The sequence below is a fragment of the Oncorhynchus masou genome, chromosome 12 (genome assembly GCF_036934945.1).
Source record: "Oncorhynchus masou masou isolate Uvic2021 chromosome 12, UVic_Omas_1.1, whole genome shotgun sequence".
In the NCBI taxonomy this organism is placed as follows: Eukaryota; Metazoa; Chordata; class Actinopteri; order Salmoniformes; family Salmonidae; genus Oncorhynchus; species Oncorhynchus masou.
Genome location: NC_088223.1, coordinates 7,674,977 through 7,697,559, shown reverse-complemented (window position 1 = coordinate 7,697,559; position 22,583 = coordinate 7,674,977). Strand labels below are relative to the sequence as shown.

Sequence of the window (22,583 nt, the reverse complement as noted above, 5' to 3'; positions counted from 1 at the left end):
ATTCCATATCATATCCATATCATCATCATTATAATAAAGTATTCCATATCATATCCATAGCATATCATTATAATAAAGTATTCCATATCATATCCATATCATCATCATTATAATAAAGTATTCCATATCATATCCATAGCATATCATTATAATAAAGTATTCCATATCATATCCATATCATCATCATTATAATAAAGCATTCCATATCACATCCATATCATCATCATAATAATATAGTATTCCATATCATATCCATATCATCATCATTATAATAAAGCATTCCATATCATATCCATATCATCATCATTATAATAAAGTATTCCATATCATATCCATATCATATCATTATAATAAAGCATTCCATATCATATCCATATCATCATCATTATAATAAAGTATTCCATATCATATCCATAGCATATCATTATAATAAAGTATTCCATATCATATCCATATCATCATCATTATAATAAAGTATTCCATATCATCATCATTATAATAAAGTATTCCATATCATATCCATATCATCATAATTATAATAAAGCATTCCATATCATATCCATATCATCATCATTATAATACTGTATTCCGTATCATCACATTTGCATAGTGGCTTAGAGCAGTAGAAAGGTGCTTACAGAAGTTGCACACACGTCTTATATTTTTTATTTTTTTTATTTAACCTTTATTTAAATATGGAGAACACATGGGGAACATTTTTAGTAACCTTGGGTCTGGTAAAAATGTGGCCTTTTTAAAGCCCATTTCATACAATTATACGTCATTTTACATAACTTGAGACTTTATAGAGGAATATTTTTTAATACCGCACAAATTTTCGACACTGACCCAACTCAGAATCTAAGATGAATAGAAACGTGCTAACTTTGAATACATCAATAGCCCTAGACCAGGGGTGGGCAAACTTTTTGGCTCGAGGGCCACATCGGGATTCTGAAATTCAACGGAGGGACGCAAGTCCATATTAGGGCAAGAACAGCTCAAATAAGCAAAGAGAAATGACAGTACATCATTATTTTTAAACAACATTTCTCTTTGCTTATTTGAGCTGTTCTTGCCCTAATATGGACTTGGTCTTCTCTATACCCCCCCCCCACCTTGTTTCAACACAACTGGTTGGCTCAAACTCATTAAGAAGGATATAAATTACACAAATTATTATTTTAGAGGCACACCTTTTAATTTAAATCCATTACAGGTGATGCTTATGAAGCTGGTTGAGAGAATGTCAAGAGTGTGCAAAGCTGTCATCAAGGTAACGGGTGGCTACTTTGAAAAATATAAAATATAAAATATATTTTGATTTGTTTAAAACTTTTTTGGGTTACTACATGATTCCATATGTGTTATTTCATAGTTTTGATGTTTTCACTATTTTTCCACAATGTAGAAAATAGTAAAAAAAAGAAAAACCTTGAATAAGTAGGTATTCTAAAACGTTTGACCAGTAGCGTATATACGTATATATATATATTCACGTAGGCCTGGATATGTGTTATATTTGCTTATTTGATTGGTCTATCTCTCCACCTAGTGGCGACAAAGTACCATCATATCATTTCCTTTGAATAACATTTTTTTTTTTTTACATTTTAACATTCTTTATTTGAAATATTTATAAACTGCATTTTGACTATAGTTTGTGTTATTTGTTTCTGTATGTATTATGATTGAATTCATGTTGTTTTAAAAAAAATAGAAAATCACAACAAGTCACGCGTGTGTGTGTGTGTTTAAATTCCAGGGGGACCCTCCTATTTTTTGGTTGATTTTTTTTATATATATATATTTACTTGTGCGGTCGCTTCGGGGACGGACTGACGGGGAACGTTCACCAGGAGAAGGGAAAGAGAAAACACATACAATCATCATATAAAATCTATTAGATTGTCAAAATAACACAACATCTGGACAGATGATGACTTAAACCAAGGGGGGGGGATTCAAATCACCAACAATGGCCAATACAGGTGAATATTGGACTTTAGTTCATAATCCTGTTTAACCTTTAACCTTTGACAATGAGTGCTACGGTATTCTGATAGACAGGATACATCATAAAGTGAGTTCTTCAGTTCAGCCATCTTGTTTCTGTTGGAGCTGTTTTGACTGAAGGAATGGGCTGCAGTCGGGTTAAAGTCACTGTTTGATTGGTCTTTACAAACCCATCTGAGCCTGGTGGCCCAGCTGTTGCATTGGAAACGCGTCCTCTGACACATTGTGGTAAACTGAACGAAAATAGACATTACACTGTGAATGTTTCGTGGTTACAATTCCCTCAGTCAACACATGTTTTATGACCAACATCTAATATGTCATACTGACTGAAGGGCTTTTTTTTAAGGACCAGACCAGTACATCCGTTCTAGTCTATGTATCCATCACCTGACAGGTCAGGAGGTCAAGATTTTACAATTAGAACCTTGGTCGGTGGACTGTACCAACATATGTGGAGGAATGGGGAGAATGTGGATGTGGTGAAACAACTTTGTGGTTGTGTGAAGGGGTGGACACCCCTATGGTATAGAGAGGTGATGGAGATGCCTGAAGTTAAATGTATGAACATCTAAACTTCAATAAGTACCCTGTTAAAGAAATTGGCAAAATGGGTTGGTTAATTTTCAATTAATTTTCATTAAAAAAAAGACAGACAGTGAAAACTGAGTAGAACATGTCTAAGACTCTGTACCTGTAATAATACATAAAATAAAGCACAGTACATATCCTAAATACAACATCGTGCTGTCACTAAGCTTACATTATGATCGCTAAGCTTACATTATGATCACTAAGCTTACATTATGATCACTAAGATTACATTATGATCACTAAGCTTACATTATGATCACTAAGCTTACATTATGATCACTAAGATTACATTATGATCACTAAGCTTACATTATGATCACTAAGCTTACATTATGATCACTAAGCTTACATTATGATCACTAAGCTTACATTATGATCACTAAGCTTACATTATGATCACGAAGCTTACATTATGATCACTAAGCTTACATTATGATCACTAAGCTTAAATTATGATCACTAAGCTTACATTATGATCACTAAGCTTACATTATGATCACTAAGCTTACATTATGATCACTAAGCTTACATTATGATCACTAAGCTTACATTATGATCACTAAGCTTACATTATGATCACTAAGCTTAAATTATGATCACTAAGCTTACATTATGATCACTAAGCTTACATTATGATCACTAAGCTTACATTATGATCACTAAGCTTACATTATGATCACTAAGCTTACATTATGATCACCAAGCTTACATTATGATCACTAAGCTTACATTATGATCGCTAAGCTTACATTATGATCGCTAAGCTTACATTATGATCACTAAGCTTACATTATGATCGCTAAGCTTACATTATGATCGCTAAGCTTACATTATGATCACTAAGCTTACATTATGATCACTAAGCTGACATTATGATCACTAAGCTTACATTATGATCACTCAGCTTACATTATGATTGCTAAGCTCACATTATGATCACTAAGCTCACATTATGATCACTAAGCTTACATTATGATCACTAAGCTCATATTATGATCACTAACCTTACATTATGATCACTAAGCTTACATTATGATCGCTAAGCTTACATTATGATCGCTAAGCTTACATTATGATCACTAAGCTGACATTATGATCACTAAGCTTACATTATGATCACTCAGCTTACATTATGATTGCTAGGCTCACATTATGATCACTAAGCTTACATTATGATCACTAAGCTTACATTATTATCACTAAGCTTACATTATGATCACTAAGCTGACATTATGATCACTAAGCTTACATTATGATCACTCAGCTTACATTATGATCGCTCGGCTCACATTATGATCACTAAGCTTACATTATGATCACTAAGCTTACATTATGATCACTAAGCTCACATTATGATCACTAAGCTGACATTATGATCACTAAGCTCACATTATGATCACTCAGCTTACATTATTATCACTAAGCTCACATTATGATCACTAAGCTCACATTATGATCACTAAGCTCACATTATGATCACTCAGCTTACATTATGATAACTAAGCTCACATTATGATCACTAAGCTGACATTATGATCACTAAGCTCACATTATGATCACTCAGCTTACATTATGATCACTAAGCTCACATTATGATCACTAAGCTCACATTATGATCACTAAGCTGACATTATGATCACTAAGCTCACATTATGATCACTCAGCTTACATTATGATCACTAAGGTCACATTATGATCGCTAAGCTTACATTATGATCACTAAGCTTACATTATGATCACTAAGATTACATTATGATCACTAAGCTTACATTATGATCACTAAGCTTACATTATGATCACTAAGCTTACATTATGATCACTAAGCTTACATTATGATCACTAAGCTTACATTATGATCACTAAGCTTACATTATGATCACTAAGCTTACATTATGATCACTAAGCTTACATTATGATCACGAAGCTTACATTATGATCACTAAGCTTACATTATGATCACTAAGCTTAAATTATGATCACTAAGCTTACATTATGATCACTAAGCTTACATTATGATCACTAAGCTTACATTATGATCACTAAGCTTACATTATGATCACTAAGCTTACATTATGATCACTAAGCTTACATTATGATCACTAAGCTTAAATTATGATCACTAAGCTTACATTATGATCACTAAGCTTACATTATGATCACTAAGCTTACATTATGATCACTAAGCTTACATTATGATCACTAAGCTTACATTATGATCACCAAGCTTACATTATGATCACTAAGCTTACATTATGATCGCTAAGCTTACATTATGATCGCTAAGCTTACATTATGATCACTAAGCTTACATTATGATCGCTAAGCTTACATTATGATCGCTAAGCTTACATTATGATCACTAAGCTTACATTATGATCACTAAGCTGACATTATGATCACTAAGCTTACATTATGATCACTCAGCTTACATTATGATTGCTAAGCTCACATTATGATCACTAAGCTCACATTATGATCACTAAGCTTACATTATGATCACTAAGCTCATATTATGATCACTAACCTTACATTATGATCACTAAGCTTACATTATGATCGCTAAGCTTACATTATGATCGCTAAGCTTACATTATGATCACTAAGCTGACATTATGATCACTAAGCTTACATTATGATCACTCAGCTTACATTATGATTGCTAGGCTCACATTATGATCACTAAGCTTACATTATGATCACTAAGCTTACATTATTATCACTAAGCTCACATTATGATCACTAAGCTGATATTATGATCACTAAGCTCACATTATGATCACTCAGCTTACATTATGATCACTCAGCTTACATTATGATCACTAAGCTCACATTATGATCACTAAGCTCACATTATGATCACTCAGCTTATATTATGATCACTAAGCTCACATTATGATCACTAAGCTCACATTATGATCACTAAGCTCACATTATGATCACTCAGCTTACATTATGATCACTAAGCTTACATTATGATCGCTAAGCTTACATTATGATCACTAAGCTGACATTATGATCACTAAGCTTACATTATGATCACTCAGCTTACATTATGATCGCTCGGCTCACATTATGATCACTAAGCTTACATTATGATCACTAAGCTTACATTATGATCACTAAGCTCACATTATGATCACTAAGCTGACATTATGATCACTAAGCTCACATTATGATCACTCAGCTTACATTATTATCACTAAGCTCACATTATGATCACTAAGCTCACATTATGATCACTAAGCTCACATTATGATCACTCAGCTTACATTATGATAACTAAGCTCACATTATGATCACTAAGCTGACATTATGATCACTAAGCTCACATTATGATCACTCAGCTTACATTATGATCACTAAGCTCACATTATGATCACTAAGCTCACATTATGATCACTCAGCTTACATTATGATCGCTAAGCTTACATTATGATCACTAAGCTTACATTATGATCACCAAGCTTACATTATGATCGCTAAGCTTACATTATGATCACTAAGCTTACATTATGATCGCTAAGCTTACATTATGATCACTAAGCTTACATTATGATCACTAAGCTTACATTATGATCCCTAAGCTTACATTATGATCACTAAGCTTACATTATGATCACTGAGCTTACATTATGATCGCTAAGCTTACATTATGATCACTAAGCTTACATTATGATCACTCAGCTTACATTATGATCACTCAGCTTACATTATGATTGCTAAGCTCACATTATGATCACTAAGCTTATATTATGATCACTAAGCTTACATTATGATCACTAAGATTACATTATGTTTGCTAAGCTCACATTATGATCACTAAGCTTACATTATGATGCATCAGTTTCGCAGTGTGGAGATCAGTGTTGAGCCTATCATTATACCACACTGTCTAGATGTTGTGTAATTTTAGATGTCTGTTAATCCACACTGTCTGGATGTGGTCTGATTTTAGATGGCATGTCTCTGTTATACCACAATGTTTACCCAACATCATACATGAACTGGGTTCAAATAATATTTGACATCTTTCAAATAATTTAAGTGTTTGCTTTAGAATGGAAAGGCCTGTCGGCTAAGTTTGCACTTTTGGGACTGTTCTATTAGTCCATTGCAAATCGTCTAAACGTCAATAAGTACCCTGTTAAAGAAAGAGGTGAAATGGGTTGGTTAATTTTCAATTAAACTTCTGAAATGTTTTCATTGCAAATGGCAAGCTCATTCAAGCATATCTTAAATATTTGAAATGATTTAAAATAGTATTTAAACCCAGGTCAGCTTTTCATACATGTGAAGCTCCTTGATGCAAAATAATGTACTGTGGAGAGGCTCTGTTTGGATAGAACCAGAGACAGTACTAGACCTTAGAGATGTGTGTGTGTTCAGCAGGTAATCATTAATGCCTGTGACATATCCAGTGTGGTTTTAACCCTGGGACTGTGTGGAGCAAATCAATTGTAAAGGGACCCTGAACATGGACTTGATGATACTGTCTCTCACTTCTCTCTCTTCCTCCTTATGACGTTTACATTCTCCGGTATCTATGTCCTCTCTCTCTCTCTCTCTCTCTCTCTCTCTCTCTCTCTCTCTCTTTCTCTCTTGCACTCTCTCTCTCTCTCTCTCTCTCTCTCTCTCTCTCTCTCTCTCTCGCACTCTCTCTTTCTTTCTCTCACTCTCTCTGTTTCTCTCTCTGTCTCTGTCTCTATGTGTATCTCTCTCTCTGTCTCTCAATCTCTCTTTCTCTTTCTTTCTCTCTCCTCTTCCTCCCCCTCCCTCTCTATAGGTAGGTGCTGCGCCAGTCTGGAGCAGCCCAAGGCCCTGATGAAGATGGGCCTGAGTATGGTGCTTGTAGGACACGTCAACTTCCTACTGGGGGCGCTAGTCCACGGGGCTGTGCTGCGACACATCAACCTGAACACACGAGCCCACACCGTGGCGTACTCCATATCTAATATAATGGCACTCACTACTGGACTAGTGGTGAGACTGATATCTAATGCGGTACTACTAGACTAGTGGTGAGACTGATATCTAATGTGGTACTACTAGACTAGTGGTGAGACTGATATCTAATGTGGTACTACTGGACTAGTGGTGAGACTGATATCTAATGTGGTACTACTAGACTAGTGGTGAGACTGATATCTAATGTGGTACTACTGGACTAGTGGTGAGACTGATATCTAATGTGGTACTACTAGACTAGTGGTGAGACTGATATCTAATGTGGTACTACTAGACTAGTGGTGAGACTGATATCTAATGTGGTACTACTGGACTAGTGGTGAGACTGATATCTAATGTGGTACTACTAGACTAGTGGTGAGACTGATATCTAATGTGGTACTACTAGACTAGTAGTGAGACTGATATCTAATGTGGTACTACTGGACTAGTGGTGAGACTGATATCTAATGTGGTACTACTGGACTAGTGGTGAGACTGATATCTAATGTAGTGGAGAAGTTATCACAGTCTCTCCTTAACAATGAACTTACATTGGGTGATTTTCTGTGTGTGTTGTCTCATCCAGCTGAATTATGTCCCTGCAGGGTGTAGTTGTAGGAACGCTGGCATCCTCCGGTCTAATAACTATCTCTGTAATATATCCCTGTAGGGTGTTGTTGTAGGAATGCTGGCATCCTCCTGTCTAATAACTATCTCTGTAATATATCCCTGTAGGGTGTTATAGGAATGCTGGCCATCCTCCGGTCTAATAACTATCTCTGTAATATATCCCTGTAGGGTGTTGTTGTAGGAATGCTGACCATCCTCCGGTCTAATAACTATCTCTGTAATATATCCCTGTAGGGTGTTGTTGTAGGAATGCTGACCATCCTCCGGTCTAATAACTATCTCTGTAATATATCCCTGTAGGGTGTTGTTGTAGGAATGCTGGCATCCTCCTGTCTAATAACTATCTCTGTAATATATCCCTGTAGGGTGTTATAGGAATGCTGGCCATCCTCCGGTCTAATAACTATCTCTGTAATATATCCCTGTAGGGTGTTGTTGTAGGAATGCTGACCATCCTCCGGTCTAATAACTATCTCTGTAATATATCCCTGTAGGAATGCTGGCATCCTCCTGTCTAATAACTATCTCTGTAATATATCCCTGTAGGGTGTTGTTGTAGGAATGCTGACCATCCTCCGGTCTAATAACTATCTCTGTAATATATCCCTGTAGGGTGTTGTTGTAGGAATGCTGGCATCCTCCTGTCTAATAACTATCTCTGTAATATATCCCTGTAGGGTGTTGTTGTAGGAATGCTGACCATCCTCCGGTCTAATAACTATCTCTGTAATATATCCCTGTAGGGTGTTGTTGTAGGAATGCTGGCCATCCTCCGGTCTAATAACTATCTCTGTAATATATCCCTGTAGGGTGTTGTTGTAGGAATGCTGACCATCCTCCGGTCTAATAACTATCTCTGTAATATATCCCTGTAGGGTGTTGTTGTAGGAATGCTGGCATCCTCCTGTCTAATAACTATCTCTGTAATATATCCCTGTAGGGTGTTGTGGGAATGCTGACCATCCTCCGGTCTAATAACTATCTCTGTAATATATCCCTGTAGGGTGTAGTTGTAGGAATGCTGACCATCCTCCGGTCTAATAACTATCTCTGTAATATATCCCTGTAGGGTGTTGTTGTAGGAATGCTGACCATCCTCCGGTCTAATAACTATCTCTGTAATATATCCCTGTAGGGTGTTGTTGTAGGAATGCTGGCATCATCCTGTCTAATAACTATCTCTGTAATATATCCCTGTAGGGTGTAGTTGTAGGAATGCTGGCCATCCTCCTGTCTAATAACTATCTCTGTAATATATCCCTGTAGGGTGTAGTTGTAGGAATGCTGGCCATCCTCCTGTCTAATAACTATCTCTGTAATATTTCCCTGTAGGGTGTTATAGGAATGCTGGCCATCCTCCTGTCTAATAACTATCTCTGTAATATATCCCTGTAGGGTGTTGTAGGAATGCTGGCATCCTCCTGTCTAATAACTATCTCTGTAATATATCACTGTAGGGTGTTGTTGTAGGAATGCTGGCATCCTCCTGTCTAATAACTATCTCTGTAATATATCCCTGTAGGGTGTTGTTGTAGGAATGCTGGCCATCCTCCTGTCTAATAACTATCTCTGTAATATATCCCTGTAGGAATGCTGGCATCATCCTGTCTAATAACTATCTCTGTAATATATGCCTGTAGGGTGTAGTTGTAGGAATGCTGGCATCCTCCTGTCTAATAACTATCTCTGTAATATATCCCTGTAGGGTGTAGTTGTAGGAATGCTGGCCATCCTCCTGTCTAATAACTATCTCTGTAATATATCCCTGTAGGGTGTTGTTGTAGGAATGCTGGCCATCATCCTGTCTAATAACTATCTCTGTAATATATCCCTGTAGGGTGTTGTTGTAGGAATGCTGACCATCCTCCGGTCTAATAACTATCTCTGTAATATATCCCTGTAGGGTGTAGTTGTAGGAATGCTGACCATCCTCCGGTCTAATAACTATCTCTGTAATATATCCCTGTAGGGTGTTGTTGTAGGAATGCTGGCCATCATCCTGTCTAATAACTATCTCTGTAATATATCCCTGTAGGGTGTTGTTGTAGGAATGCTGACCATCCTCCGGTCTAATAACTATCTCTGTAATATATCCCTGTAGGGTGTAGTTGTAGGAATGCTGGCCATCCTCCGGTCTAATAACTATCTCTGTAATATATCCCTGTAGGGTGTAGTTGTAGGAATGCTGGCCATCTTCCGGTCTAATAACTATCTCTGTAATATATCCCTGTAGGGTGTTGTTGTAGGAATGCTGACCATCCTCCGGTCTAATAACTATCTCTGTAATATATCCCTGTAGGGTATTGTTGTAGGAATGCTGGCATCCTCCTGTCTAATAACTATCTCTGTAATATATCCCTGTAGGGTGTTGTTGTAGGAATGCTGGCCATCATCCTGTCTAATAACTATCACTGTAATATATCCCTGTAGGGTGTTGTTGTAGGAATGCTGACCATCCTCCGGTCTAATAACTATCTCTGTAATATATCCCTGTAGGGTGTTGTTGTAGGAATGCTGGCCATCCTACGGTCTAATAACTATCTCTGTAATATATCCCTGTAGGGTGTTGTTGTAGGAATGCTGGCATCCTCCGGTCTAATAACTATCTCTGTAATATATCCCTGTAGGGTGTAGTTGTAGGAATGCTGGCCATCTTCCGGTCTAATAACTATCTCTGTAATATATCCCTGTAGGGTGTTGTTGTAGGAATGCTGACCATCCTCCGGTCTAATAACTATCTCTGTAATATATCCCTGTAGGGTATTGTTGTAGGAATGCTGGCCATCATCCTGTCTAATAACTATCACTGTAATATATCCCTGTAGGGTGTTGTTGTAGGAATGCTGACCATCCTCCGGTCTAATAACTATCTCTGTAATATATCCCTGTAGGGTGTTGTTGTAGGAATGCTGGCCATCCTCCGGTCTAATAACTATCTCTGTAATATATCCCTGTAGGGTGTTGTTGTAGGAATGCTGGCCATCATCCTGTCTAATAACTATCTCTGTAATATATCCCTGTAGGGTGTTGTTGTAGGAATGCTGACCATCCTCCGGTCTAATAACTATCTCTGTAATATATCCCTGTAGGGTGTAGTTGTAGGAATGCTGGCCATCCTCCGGTCTAATAACTATCTCTGTAATATATCCCTGTAGGGTGTAGTTGTAGGAATGCTGGCCATCTTCCGGTCTAATAACTATCTCTGTAATATATCCCTGTAGGGTGTTGTTGTAGGAATGCTGACCATCCTCCGGTCTAATAACTATCTCTGTAATATATCCCTGTAGGGTATTGTTGTAGGAATGCTGGCATCCTCCTGTCTAATAACTATCTCTGTAATATATCCCTGTAGGGTGTTGTTGTAGGAATGCTGGCCATCATCCTGTCTAATAACTATCACTGTAATATATCCCTGTAGGGTGTTGTTGTAGGAATGCTGACCATCCTCCGGTCTAATAACTATCTCTGTAATATATCCCTGTAGGGTGTTGTTGTAGGAATGCTGGCCATCCTCCGGTCTAATAACTATCTCTGTAATATATCCCTGTAGGGTGTTGTTGTAGGAATGCTGGCCATCCTCCGGTCTAATAACTATCTCTGTAATATATCCCTGTAGGGTGTAGTTGTAGGAATGCTGACCATCCACCTGTCTAATAACTATCTCTGTATAATATCCCTGTAGGGTGTTGTTGTAGGAATGCTGGCATCCTCCTGTCTAATAACTATCTCTGTAATATATCCCTGTAGGAATGCTGGCATCATCCTGTCTAATAACTATCTCTGTAATATATCCCTGTAGGGTGTTGTTGTAGGAATGCTGGCATCCTCCTGTCTAATAACTATCTCTGTAATATATCCCTGTAGGGTGTTGTTGTAGGAATGCTGGCATCCTCCTGTCTAATAACTATCTCTGTAATATATCCCTGTAGGGTGTTGTTGTAGGAATGCTGGCATCCTCCTGTCTAATAACTATCTCTGTAATATATCCCTGTAGGGTGTTGTTGTAGGAATGCTGGCATCCTCCTGTCTAATAACTATCTCTGTAATATATCCTTGTAGGGTGTTGTTGTAGGAATGCTGGCCATCCTCCGGTCTAATAACTATCTCTGTAATATATCCCTGTAGGGTGTTGTTGTAGGAATGCTGGCATCATCCTGTCTAATAACTATCTCTGTAATATATCCTTGTAGGGTGTTGTTGTAGGAATGCTGGCCATCCTCCTGTCTAATAACTATCTCTGTAATATATCCCTGTAGGAATGCTGGCATCATCCTGTCTAATAACTATCTCTGTAATATATCCCTGTAGGGTGTTATAGGAATGCTGACCATCCTCCTGTCTAATAACTATCTCTGTAATATATCCCTGTAGGGTGTTGTTGTAGGAATGCTGGCCATCCTCCGGTCTAATAACTATCTCTGTAATATATCCCTGTAGGGTGTTGTTGTAGGAATGCTGGCCATCCTCCGGTCTAATAACTATCTCTGTAATATATCCCTGTAGGGTGTAGTTGTAGGAATGCTGACCATCCACCTGTCTAATAACTATCTCTGTATAATATCCCTGTAGGGTGTTGTTGTAGGAATGCTGGCATCCTCCTGTCTAATAACTATCTCTGTAATATATCCCTGTAGGAATGCTGGCATCATCCTGTCTAATAACTATCTCTGTAATATATCCCTGTAGGGTGTAGTTGTAGGAATGCTGACCATCCTCCGGTCTAATAACTATCTCTGTAATATATCCCTGTAGGGTGTTGTTGTAGGAATGCTGGCCATCCTCCTGTCTAATAACTATCTCTGTAATATATCCCTGTAGGGTGTTGTTGTAGGAATGCTGGCATCCTCCTGTCTAATAACTATCTCTGTAATATATCCCTGTAGGGTGTTGTTGTAGGAATGCTGGCATCCTCCTGTCTAATAACTATCTCTGTAATATATCCCTGTAGGGTGTTGTTGTAGGAATGCTGGCATCCTCCTGTCTAATAACTATCTCTGTAATATATCCCTGTAGGGTGTTATAGGAATGCTGGCATCCTCCTGTCTAATAACTATCTCTGTAATATATCCCTGTAGGGTGTTGTTGTAGGAATGCTGGCCATCCTCCGGTCTAATAACTATCTCTGTAATATATCCCTGTAGGGTGTTGTTGTAGGAATGCTGGCCATCCTCCGGTCTAATAACTATCTCTGTAATATATCCCTGTAGGGTGTAGTTGTAGGAATGCTGACCATCCACCTGTCTAATAACTATCTCTGTATAATATCCCTGTAGGGTGTTGTTGTAGGAATGCTGGCATCCTCCTGTCTAATAACTATCTCTGTAATATATCCCTGTAGGAATGCTGGCATCATCCTGTCTAATAACTATCTCTGTAATATATCCCTGTAGGGTGTAGTTGTAGGAATGCTGACCATCCTCCGGTCTAATAACTATCTCTGTAATATATCCCTGTAGGGTGTTGTTGTAGGAATGCTGGCCATCCTCCTGTCTAATAACTATCTCTGTAATATATCCCTGTAGGGTGTTGTTGTAGGAATGCTGGCATCCTCCTGTCTAATAACTATCTCTGTAATATATCCCTGTAGGGTGTTGTTGTAGGAATGCTGGCATCCTCCTGTCTAATAACTATCTCTGTAATATATCCCTGTAGGGTGTTGTTGTAGGAATGCTGGCATCCTCCTGTCTAATAACTATCTCTGTAATATATCCCTGTAGGGTGTTGTTGTAGGAATGCTGGCATCCTCCTGTCTAATAACTATCTCTGTAATATATCCCTGTAGGGTGTAGTTGTAGGAATGCTGGCCATCCTCCGGTCTAATAACTATCTCTGTAATATATCCCTGTAGGGTGTTGTTGTAGGAATGCTGACCATCCTCCGGTCTAATAACTATCTCTGTAATATATCCCTGTAGGGTGTTGTTGTAGGAATGCTGGCCATCCTCCGGTCTAATAACTATCTCTGTAATATATCCCTGTAGGGTGTTGTTGTAGGAATGCTGGCCATCATCCTGTCTAATAACTATCTCTGTAATATATCCCTGTAGGGTGTTGTTGTAGGAATGCTGACCATCCTCCGGTCTAATAACTATCTCTGTAATATATCCCTGTAGGGTGTAGTTGTAGGAATGCTGGCCATCCTCCGGTCTAATAACTATCTCTGTAATATATCCCTGTAGGGTGTAGTTGTAGGAATGCTGGCCATCTTCCGGTCTAATAACTATCTCTGTAATATATCCCTGTAGGGTGTTGTTGTAGGAATGCTGACCATCCTCCGGTCTAATAACTATCTCTGTAATATATCCCTGTAGGGTATTGTTGTAGGAATGCTGGCATCCTCCTGTCTAATAACTATCTCTGTAATATATCCCTGTAGGGTGTTGTTGTAGGAATGCTGGCCATCATCCTGTCTAATAACTATCACTGTAATATATCCCTGTAGGGTGTTGTTGTAGGAATGCTGACCATCCTCCGGTCTAATAACTATCTCTGTAATATATCCCTGTAGGGTGTTGTTGTAGGAATGCTGGCCATCCTCCGGTCTAATAACTATCTCTGTAATATATCCCTGTAGGGTGTTGTTGTAGGAATGCTGGCCATCCTCCGGTCTAATAACTATCTCTGTAATATATCCCTGTAGGGTGTAGTTGTAGGAATGCTGACCATCCACCTGTCTAATAACTATCTCTGTATAATATCCCTGTAGGGTGTTGTTGTAGGAATGCTGGCATCCTCCTGTCTAATAACTATCTCTGTAATATATCCCTGTAGGAATGCTGGCATCATCCTGTCTAATAACTATCTCTGTAATATATCCCTGTAGGGTGTTGTTGTAGGAATGCTGGCATCCTCCTGTCTAATAACTATCTCTGTAATATATCCCTGTAGGGTGTTGTTGTAGGAATGCTGGCATCCTCCTGTCTAATAACTATCTCTGTAATATATCCCTGTAGGGTGTTGTTGTAGGAATGCTGGCATCCTCCTGTCTAATAACTATCTCTGTAATATATCCCTGTAGGGTGTTGTTGTAGGAATGCTGGCATCCTCCTGTCTAATAACTATCTCTGTAATATATCCTTGTAGGGTGTTGTTGTAGGAATGCTGGCCATCCTCCGGTCTAATAACTATCTCTGTAATATATCCCTGTAGGGTGTTGTTGTAGGAATGCTGGCATCATCCTGTCTAATAACTATCTCTGTAATATATCCTTGTAGGGTGTTGTTGTAGGAATGCTGGCCATCCTCCTGTCTAATAACTATCTCTGTAATATATCCCTGTAGGAATGCTGGCATCATCCTGTCTAATAACTATCTCTGTAATATATCCCTGTAGGGTGTTATAGGAATGCTGACCATCCTCCTGTCTAATAACTATCTCTGTAATATATCCCTGTAGGGTGTTGTTGTAGGAATGCTGGCCATCCTCCGGTCTAATAACTATCTCTGTAATATATCCCTGTAGGGTGTTGTTGTAGGAATGCTGGCCATCCTCCGGTCTAATAACTATCTCTGTAATATATCCCTGTAGGGTGTAGTTGTAGGAATGCTGACCATCCACCTGTCTAATAACTATCTCTGTATAATATCCCTGTAGGGTGTTGTTGTAGGAATGCTGGCATCCTCCTGTCTAATAACTATCTCTGTAATATATCCCTGTAGGAATGCTGGCATCATCCTGTCTAATAACTATCTCTGTAATATATCCCTGTAGGGTGTAGTTGTAGGAATGCTGACCATCCTCCGGTCTAATAACTATCTCTGTAATATATCCCTGTAGGGTGTTGTTGTAGGAATGCTGGCCATCCTCCTGTCTAATAACTATCTCTGTAATATATCCCTGTAGGGTGTTGTTGTAGGAATGCTGGCATCCTCCTGTCTAATAACTATCTCTGTAATATATCCCTGTAGGGTGTTGTTGTAGGAATGCTGGCATCCTCCTGTCTAATAACTATCTCTGTAATATATCCCTGTAGGGTGTTGTTGTAGGAATGCTGGCATCCTCCTGTCTAATAACTATCTCTGTAATATATCCCTGTAGGGTGTTGTTGTAGGAATGCTGGCATCCTCCTGTCTAATAACTATCTCTGTAATATATCCCTGTAGGGTGTAGTTGTAGGAATGCTGGCCATCCTCCGGTCTAATAACTATCTCTGTAATATATCCCTGTAGGGTGTTGTTGTAGGAATGCTGACCATCCTCCGGTCTAATAACTATCTCTGTAATATATCCCTGTAGGGTGTAGTTGTAGGAATGCTGACCATCCACCTGTCTAATAACTATCTCTGTATAATATCCCTGTAGGGTGTTGTTGTAGGAATGCTGGCATCCTCCTGTCTAATAACTATCTCTGTAATATATCCCTGTAGGAATGCTGGCATCATCCTGTCTAATAACTATCTCTGTAATATATCCCTGTAGGGTGTAGTTGTAGGAATGCTGACCATCCTCCGGTCTAATAACTATCTCTGTAATATATCCCTGTAGGGTGTTGTTGTAGGAATGCTGGCCATCCTCCTGTCTAATAACTATCTCTGTTATATATCCCTGTAGGGTGTTGTTGTAGGAATGCTGACCATCCTCCGGTCTAATAACTATCTCTGTAATATATCCCTGTAGGGTGTTGTTGTAGGAATGCTGGCCATCCTCCGGTCTAATAACTATCTCTGTAATATATCCCTGTAGGGTGTTGTTGTAGGATTGCTGGCCATCCTCCGGTCTAATAACTATCTCTGTAATATATCCCTGTAGGGTGTTGTTGTAGGAATGCTGGCCATCCTCCGGTCTAATAACTATCTCTGTAATATATCCCTGTAGGGTGTAGTTGTAGGAATGCTGGCCATCCTCCGGTCTAATAACTATCTCTGTAATATATCCCTGTAGGGTGTAGTTGTAGGAATGCTGGCATCCTCCTGTCTAATAACTATCTCTGTAATATATCCCTGTAGGGTGTTGTTGTAGGAATGCTGGCATCCTCCTGTCTAATAACTATCTCTGTAATATATCCCTGTAGGGTGTTGTTGAAGGAATGCTGGCCATCCTCCTGTCTAATAACTATCTCTGTAATATATCCCTGTAGGGTGTTGTTGTAGGAATGCTGGCCATCCTCCTGTCTAATAACTATCTCTGTAATATATCCCTGTAGGGTGTAGTTATAGGAATGCTGGCATCCTCCTGTCTAATAACTATCTCTGTAATATATCCCTGTAGGGTGTTGTTGTAGGAACGCTGACCATCCTCCGGTCTAATAACAAGAAGAGCAGAGTGCTGGTGAGTTACTGATGTTTCTTTCTGTGTCCTTCTACTCACTGTCCGGTGATGTTACTGATGTTTACTCAATATAATACAGTTGAAGTCGGAAGTTTACATACACCTTAGCCAACTACATTTAATCTCAGTTTTTCTCAAATTCTGACATTTATAATCCTGGTAAAAATTCCCTGTGTTAGGTCAGTTAGGATCACCACTTTATTTTAAGAATGTGAAATGTCAGAATAATAGTAGAGAGAATGATTTATCTCAGCTTTTATTTCTTTTGTCACATTCCCAGTGGGTCAGAAGTTTACATACACTCAATTAGTATTACAAGTTCAAACCCCAGAGCTGACAAGGTACAAATCTGTCGTTCTGCCCCTGAACAGACAGTTAACCCACTGTTCCTAGGCCGTCATTGAAAATAAGAATTTGTTCTTAACTGACTTGCCTAGTTAAATAAAGGTAAAAAAAAATAAAAAAATAAAAAAATAATAATTTGGTAGCATTGCCTTTAAATTGTTTAACTTGGGTCAAACGTTTCGGGTAGCCTTCCACAAGCTTCCCACAGTAAGTTGGGTGAATTTTGGCCCATTTCTCCTGACAGAGCTGGTGTAACTGAGTCAGGTTTGTAGGCCTCATTCCTCCTGACAGAGCTGGTGTAACTGAGTCAGGTTTGTAGGCCTCATTTCTCCTGACAGAGCTGGTGTAACTGAGTCAGGTTTGTAGGCCTCATTTCTCCTGACAGAGCTGGTGTAACTGAGTCAGGTTTATAGGCCTCATTCCTCCTGACAGAGCTGGTGTAACTGAGTCAGGTTTGTAGGCCTCCTTTTTCAGTTCTGCCCACATATTTTCTATAGGATCGAGGTCAGGGCTTCGTGATGGTCACTCCAATACCTTGACTTTGTCTCCTTCCTGAGGGGTATGATGCTGTGTGGTCCCATGGTGTTTATACCTGCGTACTATTGTTTGTACAGATGAACGTGGTACCTTCAGGCGTTTAACAATGGCTCCCAAGGATGAACCAGACTTTTATTTTAGGTCTTGGCTGATTTCTTTTGATTGTACCATGATGCCAAGCAAAGAGGCACTGAGTTTGAAGGTAGACCTTGAAATACATCCACAGGGAAACCTCCAATTGACTCAAATGATGTCAATTATCCTATCAGAAGCTTCTAAAGCCATGACATCATTTTCTGGAATTTCCCAAACTGTTTAAAGGCACAGTCAAGTGTATGTCAACTTCTAACCCACTGAAATTGTGATACAGTGAATTATAAGTGAAATAATCTTGTCTGTAAACAATTGTTGGAAAATTTACTTGTGTCATGTACAAAGTAGATGTCCTCTCACACACACATTCTGTCTCTCTCTCTCTCTCTGTCTCTGTCTCTCACACACACACACTCTGTCTCTCACACTCTCTCACACACACACATTCTGTCTCTCTCTCTCTCTGTCTCTGTCTCTCACACACACACACTCTGTCTCTCTCTCACACTCTCTCACACACACACTCTGTCTCTCTCTCTCTCTCTCTCTCTCTCTCTCTCTCTCTCTCTCTGTCTCTCACACACACACTCTGTATTTCTGTCTTTCTGTCTCTCTGTCTCTGTCTCTGTCTCTGTCTCTGTCTCTGTCTCTGTCTCTGTCTCTCTCTCTCTCTCTCTCTCTCTCTCTCTCTCTCTCTCTCTCTCAGACATGGTCGTTGTTCGTGGTCAGCCTGTTTGGTAGTCTCCTGGCCACAGCGTCTGTGATTGGCCTCACCGTTTCTGTGGTGAGGGTCACAGTTAATGGTGGGCGGAGCCTCCTGACTCACTGCCGGTTCCCCAACGCTATTGGCTACGCCAGCATCACTAACGAGTGCCCTTTCGACCACACACGCGTTTATGTAAGTCACATATGGAGTCAGTGGGTCATGTGGTCTGGTCAGTGGGTCATGTGGTCTGGTCAGTGGGTCATGTGGTCTAGTCAGTGGGTCATGTGGTCTGGTCAGTGGGTCATGTGGTCTAGTCAGTGGGTCATGTGGTCTGGTCAGTGGGTCATGTGGTCTGGTCAGTGGGTCATGTGGTCTAGTCAGTGGGTCATGTGGTCTGGTCAGTGGGTCATGTGGTCTAGTCAGTGGGTCATGTGGTCTGGTCAGTGGGTCATGTGGTCTGGTCAGTGGGTCACGTGGTCTGGTCAGTGGGTCATGTGGAGGGGTGGTCTGGTCAGTGTGTCATGTGGTCTGGTCAGTGTGTCATGTGGTCTGGTCAGTGGGTCATGTGGTCTGGTCAGTGGGTCATGTGGTCTGGTCAGTGGGTCATGTGGTCTGGTCACTGGGTCATGTGGTCTGGTCACTGGGTCATGTGGAGGGGTGGTCTGGTCAGTGGGTCATGTGGTCTGGTCACTGGGTCATGTGGAGGGGTGGTCAAGAGGTCAGCAGGAAGTGGTCAGTGTCACCATCAAATCAAATTGTATTAGTCACATACACATGGTTAGCAGATGTTAATGTGAGTGTAGCGAAATGCTTGTGCTTCTAGTTTTGACCATGCAGCAATATCTAAGTAATCTAACCTAACAATTTCACCTGGTGGTATCCGATTTTAAGTACCTTGGCATCATACTTGAGAGAGAGAGAGAGAGACACACACAGAGAGAGAACACAGAGAGAGAGACAGAGACAGAGAGAGAGACAGATGCACTCAGAGAGAGAGACAGATGCACACACACACACACACAGAGAGAGAGAAAGAGAGAGAGAGAGAGAGAGAGAGAGACAGATGCGCACACACAGAGAGAGAGAGAGAGAGAGAGAGAGAGAGAGACACACACAGAGAGAGACAGATACACAGAGAGAGAGAGAGATAAACTGATCTGTCTCTCTCCTCTTTCCAGAGCATGACACTGATCCTGTGGGTTCCTCTGATCGTGATCTGCATTGTCCAGCTGGTTTTGTCAGTGCGGTGTTTCTCTGTGTGTGTTTCTTTCCTGGGTCTACCCTGCTTCCCTCGCAAGATCAGGCTCAGGGACCACGGTAGAACGGTGAGGTTTGGCACTTCTCAGTCACCGTACTGGCTCCTTCTGAACTGTGCCCCCAAACACAAATTACTGCTCAAATCGCTCATGAAAAAATGTATTTATTTCAGCCTCCCACCCAGTGTTGGGGGCTTTGTGTTTTAAACTATCTGCGTGTTTTTGTGTGTTTCAGATGAATACAGTAGCACCCGCAGAGCCGCCCTCTCTCACAAGCTCAGTACCCGGTCATCCCCTTCATCTACACCTTCTTCAGCCAGACTCGCCTCATCTCAAGTCCCAGCGGCAGCCTCTTCCTCCTCCTCCTCTTCATCACTCGGACCCGCCTCATCTCAAGTCCCAGCGGCAGCCTCTTCCTCCTCCTCCTCCTCTTCATCACTCGGACCCGTCTCATCTCAAGTCCCAGCGGCAGCCTCTTCTTCCTCCTCCTCCTCTTCATCACTCGGACCCGTCTCATCTCAAGTCCCAGCGGCAGCCTCTTCCTCCTCCTCCTCTTCATCACTCGGACCCGCCTCATCTCAAGTCCCAGCGGCAGCCTCTTCCTCCTCCTCCTCTTCATCACTCGGACCCGTCTCATCTCAAGTCCCAGCGGCAGCCTCTTCGTCCTCCTCCTCCTCTTCATCACTCGAACCCGTCTCATCTCAAGTCCCAGCGGCAGCCTCTTCCTCCTCCTCCTCTTCATCACTCGGACCCGTCTCATCTCAAGTCCCAGCGGCAGCCTCTTCCTCCTCCTCCTCTTCATCACTCGAACCCGTCTCATCTCAAGTCCCAGCGGCAGCCTCTTCCTCCTCCTCTTCATCACTCGAACCCGTCTCATCTCAAGTTCCAGCGGCAGCCTCTTCCTCCTCCTCTTCATCACTCGAACCCGTCTCATCTCAAGTCCCAGCGGCAGCCTCTTTGTCCTCAGCATCAGAATCAGAGAGGAAGTTCAGACAGGTGGTCTGACGAGGGGCAGCTGGTTCCCCCAGAGGAACATGAGCTGCTGGAACAAGGTTTCTGGATATAATGACGATGACGATGAACACCCAGATACTGCTCCATACCCCGTCTATATAATCCCGAACCCAGATACTGCTCCATACCCCGTCTATAAAATCCCTAACCCAGATACTGCTCCATACCTGTCTATATAATCCCTAACCCAGATACTGCTCCATACCCCGCCTATATAATCCTTAACCCAGATACTGCTCCATACCCCATCTATATAATCCCTAACCCAGATACTGCTCCATACCCGTCTATATAATCCCTAACCCAGACACTGCTCCATACCTGTCTATATAATCCCTAACCCAGATACTGCTCCATATCTCGTCTATATAATCCCTAACCCAGATACTGCTCCATACCCCGACTATATAATCCCTAACCCTGATACTGCTCCATACCCCATCTATATAATCCCTAACCCAGATACTGCTCCATACCCCGTCTATATAATCCCTAACCCAGATACTGCTCCATACCCCGTCTATATAATCCCTAACCCAGATACGGCTCCATACCCCGTCTATATAATCCCTAACCCAGATACTGCTCCATACCCCGTCTATATAATCCCTAACCCAGATAATGCTTCATACCCCGTCTATATAATCCCTAACCCAGATACTGCTCCATACCCCGTCTATATAATCCCTAACCCAGATACTGCTCCATACCCCGTCTATATAATCGCTAACCCAGATACTGCTCCAAACCCCGTCTATATAATCCCTAACCCAGATACTGCTCCATACCCCGTCTATATAATCCCTAACCCAGATACTGCTTCATACCCCGTCTATATAATCCCTAACCCAGATACTGCTCCATACCCCGTCTATATAATCCCTAACCCAGATACGGCTCCATACCCCGTCTATATAATCGCTAAACCAGATACTGCTCCATACCCCGTCTATATAATCCCTAACCCAGATACGGCTCCATACCCCGTCTATATAATCCCTAACCCAGATACTGCTCCATACCCCGTCTATATAATCCCTAACCCAGATACTGCTCCATACCCCGTCTATATAATCCCTAACCCAGATACGGCTCCATACCCCGTCTATATAATCCCTAACCCAGATACTGCTCCATACCCCGTCTATATAATCCCTAACCCAGATACTGCTTCATACCC

At 40.7% G+C, this 22,583-nt stretch overlaps 1 protein-coding gene across 4 annotated transcripts; it reads left to right on the top strand.

Annotated features, from left to right (window-relative positions):
- The first annotated feature begins 1,831 nt into the window (after positions 1-1,831).
- Positions 1,832-22,008, top strand: LOC135549499 (uncharacterized). 4 transcript variants are annotated; one of them, XM_064979511.1, is made up of 6 exons: positions 1,832-1,991; positions 7,394-7,590; positions 17,393-17,452; positions 19,134-19,325; positions 20,312-20,458; positions 20,625-21,995. In XM_064979511.1, the coding sequence occupies exons 1-6, from the start codon at positions 1,979-1,981 to the stop codon at positions 21,453-21,455; spliced, it is 1,440 nt and encodes a 479-aa protein (XP_064835583.1). In that variant the 5' UTR covers positions 1,832-1,978; the 3' UTR covers positions 21,456-21,995. The 4 variants fall into 4 exon arrangements, with proteins under 4 accessions (XP_064835583.1, XP_064835582.1, XP_064835584.1 ...); XM_064979510.1 differs by lacking the exon at positions 1,832-1,991 and adding an exon at positions 7,048-7,147 and having other exon boundaries at positions 20,625-21,997; XM_064979512.1 differs by lacking the exons at positions 1,832-1,991; positions 20,312-20,458 and adding an exon at positions 7,048-7,147 and having other exon boundaries at positions 20,625-22,008.
- The last annotated feature ends 575 nt before the right edge of the window (positions 22,009-22,583 follow it).

Excerpts from the sequence above, each read along its gene's own strand:
- LOC135549499 (XM_064979510.1), top strand. Across the intron at positions 7,591-17,392 it reads CACTCACTACTGGACTAGTG|GGTGTTGTTGTAGGAACGCT; the intron begins GTGAGACTGATA and ends ATATCCCTGTAG. Across the intron at positions 19,326-20,311 it reads TCGACCACACACGCGTTTAT|AGCATGACACTGATCCTGTG; the intron begins GTAAGTCACATA and ends TCCTCTTTCCAG.